The 15,131-nt window shown below is 34.6% G+C and overlaps 2 protein-coding genes and 1 pseudogene across 4 annotated transcripts in view; 1 reads left to right on the top strand and 2 right to left on the bottom strand.

Moving 5' to 3' along the window:
• Positions 1–1,240: 1,240 nt before the first annotated feature.
• Positions 1,241–8,383, top strand: SYCP3 (synaptonemal complex protein 3). 2 transcript variants are annotated; one of them, XM_061417082.1, is made up of 9 exons: positions 1,241–1,318; positions 2,174–2,319; positions 3,121–3,184; positions 3,344–3,378; positions 5,102–5,219; positions 6,030–6,129; positions 6,766–6,864; positions 7,803–7,907; positions 8,036–8,383. In XM_061417082.1, exons 2-9 carry the CDS (start codon positions 2,187–2,189, stop codon positions 8,087–8,089), a joined length of 708 nt encoding a protein of 235 aa, XP_061273066.1. In that variant the 5' UTR covers positions 1,241–1,318; positions 2,174–2,186; the 3' UTR covers positions 8,090–8,383. The 2 variants fall into 2 exon arrangements, with proteins under 2 accessions (XP_061273066.1, XP_061273067.1); XM_061417083.1 differs by lacking the exon at positions 1,241–1,318 and adding an exon at positions 1,355–1,463.
• CHPT1 (choline phosphotransferase 1) overlaps positions 7,947–15,131 on the bottom strand; it is a 29,746-nt gene continuing 22,561 nt past the window's right edge. The window contains exons 6-9 of one of the 2 annotated variants that reach the window (XR_009736500.1): positions 14,140–14,298; positions 13,341–13,466; positions 10,361–10,559; positions 7,947–8,115 (exon numbers count right to left, since the gene is read on the bottom strand). Coding sequence is in view for 1 of the 2 variants with exons in the window: in XM_061417081.1 (XP_061273065.1) it covers positions 8,071–8,115; positions 10,449–10,559; positions 13,341–13,466; positions 14,140–14,298 (441 nt within the window). In the remaining variant the exon portion in view is untranslated. The remainder of the gene's footprint in view (positions 8,116–10,360; positions 10,560–13,340; positions 13,467–14,139; positions 14,299–15,131) is intronic. The other variant, XM_061417081.1, reaches the window with a different exon arrangement.
• Positions 10,566–13,334, bottom strand: LOC133247800 (large ribosomal subunit protein uL22-like; annotated as a pseudogene).

Raw genomic sequence — 15,131 nt, 5'->3', positions numbered from 1 at the left:
ATGGCCAATAAGCATAACAAGAGCTTAATCTTATGAGTGATTGGAGAAATACAAAAGAACAGCCTAAAGAAATATCATTTTACACCTCTGAGAATGGCAAAATTAAGAAATCTGACTATACCAACTGATGATGAGTACATTGAACAATGGAAACTCATTCTGTTGGTGGGAGTATAAATTGGAAACCAATTTGGCCTTATTTCATCTAGCCTATTACCAAACAACTTCACACCCAGATCCTCTGTAAAAACTTTAGCATATACACAGGAGATTAGAATATTCATAGTAGTATTGTTTATATAGGCTGTAGTCTGAAAACAACCCACAAGTCCACAGACAAGAAAATAAACTAATAAATTGTGGAATAGAGGCACAATGGGGTATTGCAGCAGTGAAAATGAAAGAACTTTGGTTAGGTATAATCATCTAGATTCTCTTAGTGACAATGTTAAGTAAAAAAGCGAGTGACTGAAAACTATAGAATATGGTACAATTTTTTGTACTATGCCAACATTAACAAGGAGAAGGCAATGGCAGCCCACTCCAGTACTCTTGCCTGGAAAATCCCATGGACGGAGGAGCCTGGTAGGCTGTAGTCCATGGGGTCGCTAAGAGTCGGACATGACTGAGCGACTTCACTTTCACTTTCATGCACTGGAGAAGGAAATGGCAACCCACTCCAGTGTTCTTGCCTGGAGAATCCCAGGGACGGGGGAGCCTGGTGGGCTGCCATCTCTGGGGTCGCACAGAGTCGGACACGACTGAAGCGACTTAGCAGCAGCAGCAGCAACACGAACAAAACCTAGAAGGGTTGTTTATGGGCACATATATGTGGTAAGAAAACTTAGAAAATGGGAGGGTCCAATGATTCACACAGAATTTAAGGTAAGTTTTTAAAAAACCTCTGAGTAGAAAATGAGGGTGTGAGTGGGATGAAAAGGACTTCCTGAGACGATTCAATGGGTTCTGGTAAAATTTTACTTTGCAAATTAAGACGTATGTGCTTCACATTTCATAATTTACTTGTTTTTTCGCCATTTTATTAAAATATTCGGAAAAATTTTAACTTAAATTACAAAAAGCTACTGGAAAGCGCCACGCCTCATTTTTACTAGCCACAAATTGCCGCTCAGAACGCACTCAGGGTCAGCAGCCTCAGAGTTCGTCACCTGAGGGGGCGGAGCCCCGGGACCACTATAAGCATGCGCCTTCCAGCCAGCCAATCAGCGACGCTCCTGGGAGGCGAGGCTGGCTTTTCTCCCGCCGGAATTCGGAGTTTCCTCAGAGGACTGTCGCGGCTGCGAAGTGAACACTTCAGGTAAGGTACTTGGGCAGCAGGAGTGGAGGGTACGCCTGTCCGGAGACATTAACTGCGGTCCTCGGCCACTGGGGTGTTTTTCGGGCGTGAGGAGGGAAGCGTTTATCCTGCGTGGGAGTCTGAGCCAGGGGCTACTCTTGACCAGGTAAAATTTTCATGCTGGCTCTCCCGGGAGCCTCTGACAGGAATTTGAAGGCCTTAAAGCTCTTAGTGGGCAGAGCTGTGAATGGCGGGGAGCGGGCGGGAAGGCCCAGGTTGGGCAACTTGGGTTGAACGTGGCGGGTGGACAGGTTGACCACAGGAGAAGAGGGTGGGCTTTAGTCTCCGCGCACACGCGCCTCCCCCCCCCCGCCCCCACCCCCGCCGCTAATCCACAGAAACCATTTAGATTAACTCAGGGCTCCCCTTCACTGATCCTCGAGGCCTGGGTCGTGGAATTCTTACTGGCTGTGTTTTTCTGCGGATTTTATTTTGTATTTCTGTTGCTGGCAGTTTGGGGTGGGGTCGTGCTTGATCCTGTCAGTCGCTGATTTCACTCTGTGACTGAAATGCAAAATCTAGATGGGCCTCAATTTATTTAGCCAGAAGCTGGCAAAAGCGGATCTAGAATTCTGCCGCCCTCCCCATCCTCAGAGGAGAACTCTCCATTAAGGCACCCCAGGGGTCAGGGGCAGTGCTGTCATTATCTTGTTAATTTTTGCTCCAACAAAGTAAATGAAGAGAATCCTAAAGTGGAATTCAATTATCTTTATTTGATATCTCTCATTTTGAAATTTGCCAGTCTGTGTAAATAGTGTCTTTGGATTCAGAAGGGTTTTTTTCGTGTTTTTTTTGTTTGTTTGTTTTTTAAATCAGAAAACATTGAAAAATGGTGCCCTCTGGAAGAAAACATTCCGGGAAGTTGGCAAAACCATCCGTGGGGGATCAGGCTATAAGAGCCTATGAATTTGAGCAAGAAGACAAAAAAGATCTGAGTGGTTCAGAGGAGGATGCCATTGAAGGTACAGTAAACCTAACGTTTACTGACCACGTCCTGCATTTTCATGTATTTCATGTTTCTGTTTGGGGGCTAGTGAAGCTTCTATAGCATCTTTCACCTGATGTCTGATAAATAGTACAGAGATTATTATGACATTAACACAGGAAGACTTGCAAAATTGTTCGTATAAAATGGTCTTGGATCCTGATTTAATTCCATCTAACCTGGTAGGCTGCAGTCCATGGGGTCGCTAAGAGTCCCGCACGACTGAGCGACTTCACTTTCACTTTTCACTTTCATGCATTGGAGAAGGAAATGGCAACTCACTCCAGTGTTCTTGCCTGGAGAATCCCAGGGACAGAGGAGCCTAGTGGGCTGCCATCTCTGGGGTCGCACAGAGTCGGACACGACTGAAGCGACTTAGCAGCAGCAGCAACCTACATAGAGGCAGCTTCCCCTGGTGGCTCAGTGGTGAAGAATCTGCCTGCCAATGTAGGAGACTAGGGCTTGATCTCTGGGTCAGGAGAAGATCCCCTGGAGAAAGAAATGGCAGCCCACTCCATAAGTCTTGCCTGGAAAATACCATGAGCAGAGGAGCCTGGTAGGCTGCAGTCCATGGGATGGCAAGAGTCAGACATGACTTAGCAACTAAACAACAACACAACAAACCTGCAGAGAAAGTATTGCATTTATAAATCTGCTTTAAAAACTTGTCTTGGCAGAAAGCTTAAAAAAAGCACAAACCCTCAAAATTAAGATATACCATTAAAAAATTACCAAAATAACACACTTAATTTCAAATATTTTTTTTATTGTCATGCAGAGAAGACCCCAACACTTGAGAAACAAGGGAAGAAAAGGACTTCTGCAGCAGTTGAAGATATGGGGTAATATGGTCAAACAATTTTCACCTGTTAGACTTTAAGAACCATCTATTTGGTTGTCCCAAGAGTATTGCATGTAAAATACTGGGTATGTGATATTCCTTCCAAAACAATAAATATTTTATGGATCCTTAAAACTTTTCTGATATAATTTTTTCATAGGGGTGAAGTACAGAATATGCTGGAAAGATTTGGAGGTATGTTTTAGGAGATATATGTGTTCAACATTGTTTTAAACCATATAACTTGTATAATAGTAAATAATAATCAGTGGACTGTAAGACTTTTTTAATGCTTTGTTCTTATATGTAAGATTTTGCACAGATATATGTGATTCAGCTTCATAGATTTCCTTATTAACCTTTTCCATTTGTTGATATGAAAAGAGAATGGTACTAACAATGGGTTAGGAATGGTCTTGTTACTTTATACATGTGTGGGTTTAATAGATTATGGAATTTTAGAACAAAAATGGATGGGAAAAATATCCCTTTTTGTATGACTTTCATTGACTAAGTGATGCAAACACACGCATATCTGTATATGTGTCAGTTTTTCATTTTCTCTCTTTTGTTATTTTCTATGACATTCTTGTGTTCTTTACTAAATGCAGTGTAAACTGAAACCTTTAAAATAACTTTATTGTTATTTTTACATTATCAAACTATGTAATTGAGAATTAAAGACAGTGTTGCTAGTAAGAGATGTATGAAAATGTGAAAGTGTTAGTCGCTCAGTCACGCCCAACTCCTTGTGACCCCATGGACTGCAGCCCGCCAGGCTCCTCTGTCCATGGGATTTTCTAGGCAAGGATACTGGAGTGGTTTGCCATTTCCTTCTCCAAAGAGATGTATAATCAAATAAAAAAATCATTAAATTGTATGTCAAATATTAGTTACATTAACTATATTGGGGATAGTATTCTGAAAAAAGAATAAATATTTGGCTCTTCCCTATAGATCATTCATATAATCAAATATTTTTTTAAAGCTTTGCCTTATTTGGTAGTAGCAAAATACTTGACCTTATAAATGTATTATCGGAGATGGATATTGGAAATCCCTTGTGGCTCAGCTAGTAAAGAATTCACCTGTCATGCAGGAGACCTGGGTTCGATCCTTGGGTTGGGAAGATCCCCTGAAGAAGGGAAAGGCTACCCACTCCAGCATTCTGGCCTAGAGAATTCCATGATTCCATGGACTGTATAGTCCACAGGGCCGCATAGAGTTGGACACGACTGACTGACTTTCACTTTCACTTGGAAATACCAAATATCTGATAGTATAGGTAACCTCATCATGGTTGATGAAAATGACTGTTGATAGTAGATCCATATGCATGTGCTTAGCAAAGAATTATTAGAAGTATTAAAATTTTTATGAAATGCAGTACTTATTGGCAAAAAATGGCCTGTAAAAAGCTCCATGGACATATTTAAAAGAGTTCCTGAATTAATTTATTTAGATACCTACTTAAATTAAGATTTTCCTATGCTTTGTCTCTCTTAGTAAAAAATATATTTAATAGTATCACTATGTTTTTAAAAACATTTTAACTGTTTTTATTCTTTTTAGGATTTTTAAAAAGTTTTGTGTTTTATATAATGAGTTCTAAATTTAGTCTAGTGTCTTACGAAAAAATTAGTCTGTCCTTGAGACCTTTTTCTTCAGTTATTAGCTCTTTTTAGTCATCTCTAAATTAAAATTATCTCTAGTTAAGAAAATAAGAATTGAGATACCAATAACTAAAATTTTTCTCAGGAAAAAAAGCAAGCAACTAATCATGCTTTTTGATAGTATGTGTATTTTTTTTTAATATCTTCAAAATTCTTGAACCAGCTTTATCCATATTTATTTGAATATGTGGGAATAAATAACATACTTTCACATTAAATTTAATGAATATCTATTTTCATTATAGCTGATATTAACAAGTCTCTTCTTGCCAAGAGAAAGAGACTAGAAATGTATACCAAGGCTTCTCTCAAAACCAGTAACCAGAAACTTGAAAATGTTTGGAAAATCCAACAAGAGCAAAGGTAAAGTTGTTGGTTTTTTTCACTGCCACAACATTTGTATCATTCCTTACTACTCATGGGTACAAATTATGAGAAGTATTATCATCTTCAATTTATTGGGATCTCTAGTAAAAATTATATTTGATTTTCCTCTAAGTCTTTTAGTCCTATAACTTTATTTCTTCACAGACTTGAAATACATTTCCTAGAAATCAATAAAGGTGACCTCTTTCCCCTTTTAAATAATGATTGAGACTTTTTTTAAACAATAAAAGTAATTTATTTTCATTTTAAAAATACGCTAGCTGAATAAAAGTGTCATATAAACCATTGATCTTATAACAGTTAACTATTTAACAATATATAAAATGATCACCTTATATATTATAAACAATTTGTATATTTTAGCTGAATTAACTGTTCTTTTGTACAAAATCATTGTACCAAAATGGGGAAAAATTAAGTGAAATATTTCTATTTGAAAATCTTCTATAGTAACTTCAGTGAATCTATCATATCATAACCTGTATTCAGTAGGAGAAAATGAAAAGTAAATTGCTTGGAGATAAAATGGACTTTTCTGGGAAAATGTATATATATAATAAAACTCCACTAGTTTTCAAGAGCTAAAGTGCATGAGAGGATTTTGAGGGTTTTTCTGTTAGTTGGTTAGGAAAATAAATATTTCTGGAATCAGCATAAGTCATACTTCTTGATTTCACATCTGGAAATTTGATACTTTCTCTTTTATTATAGAATAATTACGTCAAATCAATTTTGTTTTGATAGTTGTTCCACGTTGATATGAAATATAATAATATTGTTTTACAGGCAGAAGCTTAACCAAGAATATTCTCAGCAGTTTCTGACTTTGTTCCAGCAGTGGGATATGGATATGCAGAAAGCTGAGGAACAAGAAGAAAAACTTGCTGTTAGTATTATGCTTAGCTTTGTAGCTTTATAATTAATCTATTATAACCAAGTTTCAAGTAGAAGTGGAGAGCCTGGCCTTGTAGTACACTCATGGAACTCAGTCAGGTTCCATTACCTATTGCTGGCTGTGAGTTTGGTTCTGCTGAATGGTAAACCATAAGTACAGGCACATACCATATATAAAAGCTGTTGGTATTTGCTTCCTACCTAACACTTTGTTAATATGAAGTTTGCTATTAATACTATGTAGAGGTTATAGTTATTGATAATGACAAAATCTACGTTATGAGTATGGAAGTAATAGATAAAGTAGGGTGAAGGGCAAAAACCATTGGTTGAAAACAGGCCAAGAAATTGAAAGATCAGCAATATTGGAAGGATCATCTGTGTTGACGTAGAACTCAAGAAGAATTAAGACATGTTTTGAGCACTGTTGAGATTTCCTATTCAGTGACTAGCTGGATTATTATTGTATGTAAGTGGTGAACACATTATCTAAACTCATAGTAAATGTTAAGATAAAATCTGAAAAATACTGATTTAAAAACTATTCCTTTTAAGTTTAACATAGAATTATTTTTTCCTAAATTTTATCCAAATAGTTATTACATAATTTTTTCTTTTACATTTGCAGAATCTGTTTCGACAGCAACAAAAGGTTTTTCAACAATCTAGAATTGTTCAGAGCCAGAGACTGAAAACAATTAGACAATTATATGAGCAGTTCATAAAGGTTTGTTGTATTTGTTAACATAATACATTCTTATAAAATATAGTTTATATGTGGAAGTAGAATATAATTTTTTTCTCAGTTTAAGGGGAAAACATTTTGCTTACACATTTTAAATTCTTAACTATTTTCCATTCTGAATTCATTATATAAGTGCTAAATGCTATCACTGGACATTATCACTTGGTGTAGGAACTTTAGTACTATATTTGACACCTCCGTTTCCCTTATTCTTCACCACTGCTACTGCCCTAGTTCAGAACCTTGTTATTCTTTGCTTATACTATAAACACTCTTAACTGATTTTTCTGTTTACCAACCCATCCTTCATGGGTCTGCCATACTGTCTTCTGAAAACATTATCTTTTCCCTCCTGAAAAACTGTCAGTAGACTCTCATACTGAATTCTTAGGTATTCAAGATTTACCCCCACCCCCCAATAATATGATCCTTTTTTTATGCTTCAGTTACTACATTCATCCTTTGCTTCCACCCTTTCACATAATTGCTTTCTCTGAACTCTGCACTTTGGTGCTGTTGTTTATGTGCTTGCCCTAGAATACTTTTAACTCCTTTTCCCTTACCTTTTCAATCTTATTCTTTTGGCAACTAAATTGGAATTAATCCCCATTTTCTACTACATAGCTACAGCAAGTTGTGCTTCTATTCCTTTTATAAAATTTTGTTATTTTTTGTTTATTTCTTCCAGTGAGAAGGTACACCACTGTTGTAACTCCTTTAATAATATTTGATTTATGATGGTATTTTCTGTTCCTTTAGTGGATATTTTGGTTTTCATGTATTAGAATATTTTTATTTGAGATAAATAATGTGCATTGTTGAATATTAAAAAGTTCCTACTTTTGAAAATTAACTGCATAAGTTTTGAAACTGAGATGAAAAGTGGTGGTTTGTAACTGACCTAGCTTTTTGTGTTTTAGAGTATGGAGGACTTGGAGAAGAATCATGAAAATCTACTTACTGGTGCACAAAATGAACTTAAAAAAGAAATGGCTTTGTTGCAAAAAAAAATTATGATGGAAACTGTAAGTTGTTATTCAGAACTGTAAAAGAAAGTATTAATGTAAGCATTGAAATATTTTATTTGCTGAAATAAGTATTAACACTTATCTAAAAATTAAACCAGTGTTTAATATCTTCTCTCATGTAACAGCAGCAGCAAGAGATGGCAAGTGTCCGAAAGTCTCTTCAATCCATGTTATTCTGATGACTCTTTGGAGGAAGAACTTGAACCTAAGTAACATGATACAATTATAACATTAGCTAATAAGTCGTTAGAGTGATTTAAGATTCTGGTTTAAAATATTATATAGTATTAATCATTGCAAGACCATTCTTTTTGTTCACCTCCAAATATGAACTTTTGTGAGGAGCAGCAATCCCTAAATTATATGTACCACTTTGCTTCAGCTCTTTAATAGTGCTAGTGATAATATAGCAATAGTGAATTTTTCTAACATTTGTCATTTAACTTTTAGCAATAAAAATGATTTAATTGCAAGTTTTGGCTTCGTGTATTTGTATCACTTCCAAAAGGTAGAAAACACAAGTATAGATGGTTAATGTTCTTATTTAAGGAAAAAAAACATAAAATCTATTATATGTACATCCTTTCATGCATATTCATGAAGTTACACTGCCAATTCTAATGAAAATAAGATTTCAAAAATATATTCTATTGACTTATAAAACTTATTAAAAGCAACTTAAGTTTCCCTTCTGGAATAAATTAAACTGCTAAAATCCATTTTAAAAAACCAAACAGGATATATAAATACTGTTTTAAGGCATGGATTTTTGAATGTCATTTCTACAATGACATCAAAATGCCATTTAACTGGGCTCAGTCCATAATTAAATGACATATGCCCTTAGTAAGGATTAAGAGCATTTCATTAACATACCTAATTACTTATGGTTTAAGTACTTCACATCGGTCTTTAACTATAAATTACATAGAATGTTTTGTTTTCCAGTTTCAATATTCAGTAAATATATGGAAGTTTTTACATTTATTTCCAAACTAACAGTTAATTCTTATACCTGGTATTTTAAAATGTGCACTTTTTAAACAGAGAAAAACATATTGAACACTTAATAAATATTGTTTCAGCAAAATAAATTTTAAATATTTGGGTTAAACTTAGTATTTTTTGCTGAAAATACTTTCCCTGAGTTATTCAAAACAATATGCCCAATAGAAGGAGAGAAGAGTGACTTTGTCTTGTTTCTCCATATTTAAAAATTCTAATTTTTGTCTCATAATCCACCTTTATTTTAGGTTTTCCAAATTTTAAAAAACAAATACATACTGATTCTCTTCTTCTGTGATCAGTTATATTGGAAGAAATTAGTCCTCCATCATTAACAAATATCTGACATTAGGGACAGTTTACTTCCTAAATTTTTGCATTTTGTAAAGGATTTCCCTTTTAAGCCAAAGTACATGTTGGATTATAAATTTTAAGTACTATTCAAATTAAGCTGTTCGTACTGAATTTTTACCAATTGTTTTAGAAGCAAAATAAGTACTCCAGAGTATATTCATTGTACTTAACATATTTCCTTTTAAGGAATATCAACTTTTGCTCTTTTTACAACATGCCTTTTTCTTGCTTAAGATACAGTACATGTTCATTATTTCTTTTTTAAAGAAATGTTTTCAACATATGGCTTATGGTCTACAGAACTGTTAGATAAAAATTACAAACAGGTAAGATGAGAATTGAGGATCTGGGTTACCAAAGAACCATATGACAGTTCTATTATTCATAATGAGCAATAGAAACATTTTGAGAGTGGAAAGATAAGAATCAATATTTAATGTACTTAGTGACTGAATAAAAGATACTTATTTTATCCCCATTTTATCTTGAGTGAAAGTGTACTTTAAGTAGCTTTAGCTGATATTCTAAAGGAAAGATACTTTTGTCATGGTTTCATAAATTACTGATTTTCTTATATGTCAATTGTGCTTAGGCTACTGTTTTTATTTTTCACAAATGGAAATGTTTAATATCCACTTTTTTGTGACAATGAAACTTAGAATATCAAGGAATAATTGGCTCTCACTGTAAAGATGCTTACATTTGACTCAATTACAAGTCTATGCACTTATGCAATATTATGAATTCATTTATCAATTCTTAGCAATCAAAGTAACCATCTCCCTCAAGATGGCTAAAATCCTCTGTCCTGAATTTTTATGTAATCCTTTGGCAGAGAAAACCCCAACTGTCTGATAAGGATTTCTGAGACAAACAGATTGCTCTTTAGAACTGTAGTAGTTCACTTTCTTATACTTAGAAAATTGAAATTTCCTTCTTTGGTTTTGTTTAGAATTAATTTATAGGTTGTATTACTCTGATAATACCTTGATAAGAAATGTTGATAATGAGGGCTTTGCAACTAAGATACAATGGATCTATAGGACTTAATTTTTATATTAAAATATAACCTTATTTGATAATATACTAGCCTCCTGCAAAGAGGGATTCCTTCACTCATAGGTTCCCCTAACTGCTTCTCCTCTTTTCCTTGGGATATTAGTCAATATGCTTGTGAACCTGTTCAGGTGCTTGATGACATGAAGTCTTGAAGATACTTAGATGAAGGTGTCTTGAAATTTGCAGGCACAAAGCACTAAAGTACCTCATCATATCAAGTGAAGAAATGACCTTTAGAAACAAAAAAAGAAAATATAAAATGGATTATGGTCTATCTTTTCTGAAGTAGCAGCTATTTTTTTCTGTCCTCCATCCCCTAATCTCAAACCTTAGCCAAAAATTCTTCATCAAAAATATTACATTTTATAGTTTGTATTTGGCTCTCACTGTAGTCCTCTGGAATATGCAGGGTATTTCACAGATTCAGAAACTGAGCTCAGAGTGATAAAAGGTCTTAACTAAATTACAAAAGCTGAAAAACAACAGAACTCGTCTTCTGACTCCACATTCTTTCAGTTTTCTGCTGTGCAACAAAGCCACCAGTTTTCTACTAGAAGGGGCTGTCAGTCATTAAAATTGAAATCACTCCATCATATACTGTTCTTATTCCTGTGAAAGTAGTTGTAAGACAGTAAAGGCCTGGAAAAGACACCATAGTTGAGGGAAGGCATACAAAAATTGTGTTCTTTACAAAATTAAGGAGGAAGGCACACTATTTAAGAACTTTCCCAGAGACTGGGGGCAAATGCTTCCTTTCATAGAAAGGAGCCTCGTGGCTCTGTTGGGAGAATATTCTCACTGATGAGAGGAAAATCTTATTTACTTGAAAAACTCCATCTGACTTTTCTCTCTCTGAAGCAAGAACCTTTTCTCTTAAGGATGCCAAAGGGCACAATATGTTGGTTTTGGTCCACCCGGTGTTTGTTTGCTTGTTTTTAATTGTGGTTAACACTTTGTTAACCACAATTAAACTGAATTAAACTTCCTTAGCATAATCTCCACCACTGATGTAAAACCAGGCCAACTCACTCATTACAAGTTAGGTGCTTGAATTTTAAACACCTGATATTTTAATTACACTCATTCTATTTGGTAATACTTATTTAAGTTCACCAAAAGGAACCCTACATTGAATTTTCAGATACTTTGAAAAATCACCCCCTATTTCTTAAATTTAGATTATTTTGTAGCACTAATAATATTTATAGTGGATAGTAATTTTAAAGAAATAATTCTTTCAAACATCTTTTAGAATATTGCCTGAGAACCTTTCAAGGATTAAGATTTATATCTCACCACTATTTGAAGAATGGAAGACTTCTGAATAAATATTATTAATTTACTCCAAAAAAGTATACTATAAAACCTAGAATAAAGGATGATCACATGTACCCCATTGATCCATGCACAGAACAGATAGGTTTTAAAAAACACCTGTCTCTAGTAAATAGTGTGAGATCATTCAAATTATCAAAAGGTTCAATGTTTCTTTTAGCTCACTTTAATATTAATTTTTGTATATCTCTACCAATTTGGTGAAGTCTAGTGAGGTCTGGAGGTGAGGAAAAATGAGGCAAAATTGTCCAGAAATAGCACTAGTTGAAGCCTAGCCATAAATGTCTCAGAAAAAATTTTAAAATGTTAAAATTGCCTTCTTTGTGATTAAAATGTTAGAAACAATGATTTTCTTTTCCTTAGATGGCTAAAGCTGCTTTCTTACGCACCATAATCCTATATTTTATAATTTTTAAATAGAAATTATGTATTATCTGTATCACTTTTTTAAGCAGGATGCAAGCTATGAGAATTGAATTTGCTTGATAAGAATCATTATTAATATAAATTTTGCACTATCCTTAAGGGCCATACTCATATATATGGTTGTTTACTTCTAGCACAAATGGTCCTGGAATCCTGTACTTGGTTGTACCGTCTGTTCTGTTTCCTCAGTATTAGCTTACATTTCTTGATGAAGTAGTGCCCTCTGCTAACCCAAATTCCATTTAATTTACCTGTTATCTGCTGTAAGTTCAGAGTAATTCTAATAACCTGGACTAAATAAGACACTAATTCATGTTTGTAAAGCTTTGCCAGAGAGTGAAGTGATTTTTGACAATTTTGTACTTTTTTTTTAACTTTTATTTGCGTTTATTTTTTGCGGCAGTTATTCCCAGGCCATAAGTTTTTGTTTCTTCAGTTTCTTCTGGGATATCTTTTTCTCCTGTGCAGCTTCCTCTTCTGGTTTAGGAACAATCTATTCTTTTTCAGTAAGGATCATCTCAGTGTGGCAGGGAGAGCTCATGTAGGGATTGATACAATCGTGAGCTCTTTTAAGTCCTGCGCTGCATCTTGGGGACTTTGTTCACCTGGATGTGCTCAATGACCAGAGAATCTACATCTAAGCCCTTAAGTTCAGCATTATTACTCTCTGCATTTTTAAGCATGTGCAGTAAAGATTCACCACTCTTTTTGGCCACCAACCCTGAATCCAGCCCCACTGTTTGGCCTGTACAAACCTACCAACTTCACCATTGTAACGACGGAATGGCACACATTGCCTCTTTAAAGTGACATCCGTCAGATACTTGGTGGCTTGTCGGATATGCATACCCTTTATGGCCTGGGCAGTTTCACGAGTGTTCTTAAAGTGAACACGAAGATTTGAACCTCTTGATCTGCATGATTTTGTGGGGTTTTCTGGGTTGAGTGAATAGTATACCATTTTTAGAGGTCACCTCAGGCCACTTGTACTGTTTTCTGGTACTATATTTTTTTTAAGGCACACAGTTTTGTTTTTAAGGATTTACATTGTTGGAACTGTATCTTGATGTATATGTGGGCCATATTCAAACATATAAAAGGAACTTTAAAGAAATAATTTTAAATGTTCAGAAATGCTTAACAGATTAGAAAGTCAGGGCTACCTAATACCTCACTGAAATGACTCTTAAGCATAGTATTATCTGACATTTGTTGAAAATAAATAAAAAATCTTAGCAAAAAGGTACTTACCATTGCTATCCATAGAACAATATATTCGTCTACAAAATTATTAAAGTACTGGTCTAAAAATAAAAGACCTGGGCCAATAAAGACAGTGTCTTGAAGATACAGTTCACTTTTGGTCATGTGAGCTATCTATAAAAAAGTAAACAAAAGAATTTCACTATTTTAAATGTTTTATTTTCAGGATAGAAATAACTAAATCTTTAATTTACTGTTAAGATAAGGATAAAAAGGCCATTTGGGCTGCCCTCATAGCTCAGTCAGTAAAGAATCTGCCTGCCATGCAGGAGACCTAGGTTTGATTCCTGGGTCTGAAAGATCCCCTGGAAAAGGAATGGCTACCCACTCCAGTATTCTTCCCTGGGAAATTTCATGGACAGAGGGGAGCCTGGCAGACTACAGTCCATGGTATCAACAGAGTTGGACACAACTTAGCAACTAAACCATTACCACCACCACCACCAAAGAGACCATTTAATCTCACATTTGATATGGGAATATTGAATCTAAAATCTCTCAAATTCAGGACAGGTAGCTTGTTAAAGTTTCCAATATTTAAATTCCTTGATATCAAAAGGTTATAACTGATAATAATTGTTAAAACAAAAAAGAGAACTTACACTAAGGAGTCTTGTCTCTGAATAAAACGTTCATTTACAGTATTACTTGGAGCACAAATAGCTAACTATTTATTGTGATAACACCACAAAAAACCTACCCATTATATGAAAGAGTTTCCAGTTTTGTATTTGAGGAACAAATACATTATTTATACCATGAATAATAAATTTAAAGAATTTCTTACCACCAATTTCTGTGAGACTTTAGCAAAGACACATCCAAACATTAGGGTATAAAGACAAGGATGCTTTTCAAACAAATTAGTTGCTGACTTTTTATAAATCATTATTGCCAGTATAATAATTATTCCTATGTGGAGTCCAGGTGATAAGACACTGGTACCCTAAGGGATAAAGCAGAAAATCAGCACCACATTTTAACAATGCATTTATTACACTGCAAATATTTTCTAAGCATCTACTTTGTGTTAGGAACTAGAGACCTAGAGAAGAGTATGATGGTATATGGCCTAAAGGAGTATATAGACCTTAGCTGTGCTTTTCAAACTTCTACAGAACCCTACCAAGGGTTACAAAGAGGTAATACAGTGCTACAGATGTTTCATTCCAATTTTATATGAATATACATTTTAAGCTAATAATCACTAAAAAAATGACATCATTTATCTTACACTAAATTTTACCATGTGAAAGGCCATCAACAGTCCAGTTGCCAAGTTAACATATTTTTGTGAGATACTGAAATAAAGCTTAACCTGCCACTTTTATACAATATCTTAATCATTGATTAGGAGGACTTTAATTCTAGTCACTCACTATACCAACATCCCACCCTGCCCAGCCTTTTACATTTAGACCACAAGTGCCCTCTTATGTAGCACTGTACAACTGAACCCATTATATTTTTATCTATATGAATCGGGATTCTGTCAGGATTGCTTATTCTGAACAAAATACTGTAATAAATTTGATATTAAGGCTTACTAAATACATAACCATCAATTTAAATGTATCTGTTAAAACTGCCTTATTCTTTATTAAGTTTATATGTAATAAGTTAGAACTTACACTGTTATGAATATTTTAAAGTCATGTCAATAAAACACTATATAGTAATGTTATAAATATTTATGCTATTAAAATGCTGCTTTAAAATCATTGACTGTGCTGGGTTCTTTGTTGCTGTGTGGGCTTTTCTCTGGTTGCGGGGAGTGGG

This window comes from Bos javanicus, chromosome 5 (genome assembly GCF_032452875.1).
Source record: "Bos javanicus breed banteng chromosome 5, ARS-OSU_banteng_1.0, whole genome shotgun sequence".
Taxonomy (NCBI): Eukaryota; Metazoa; Chordata; class Mammalia; order Artiodactyla; family Bovidae; genus Bos; species Bos javanicus.
The sequence above is the reverse complement of the archived record's forward strand: the minus strand, read 5'-3'. Positions and strand labels throughout refer to the sequence as shown.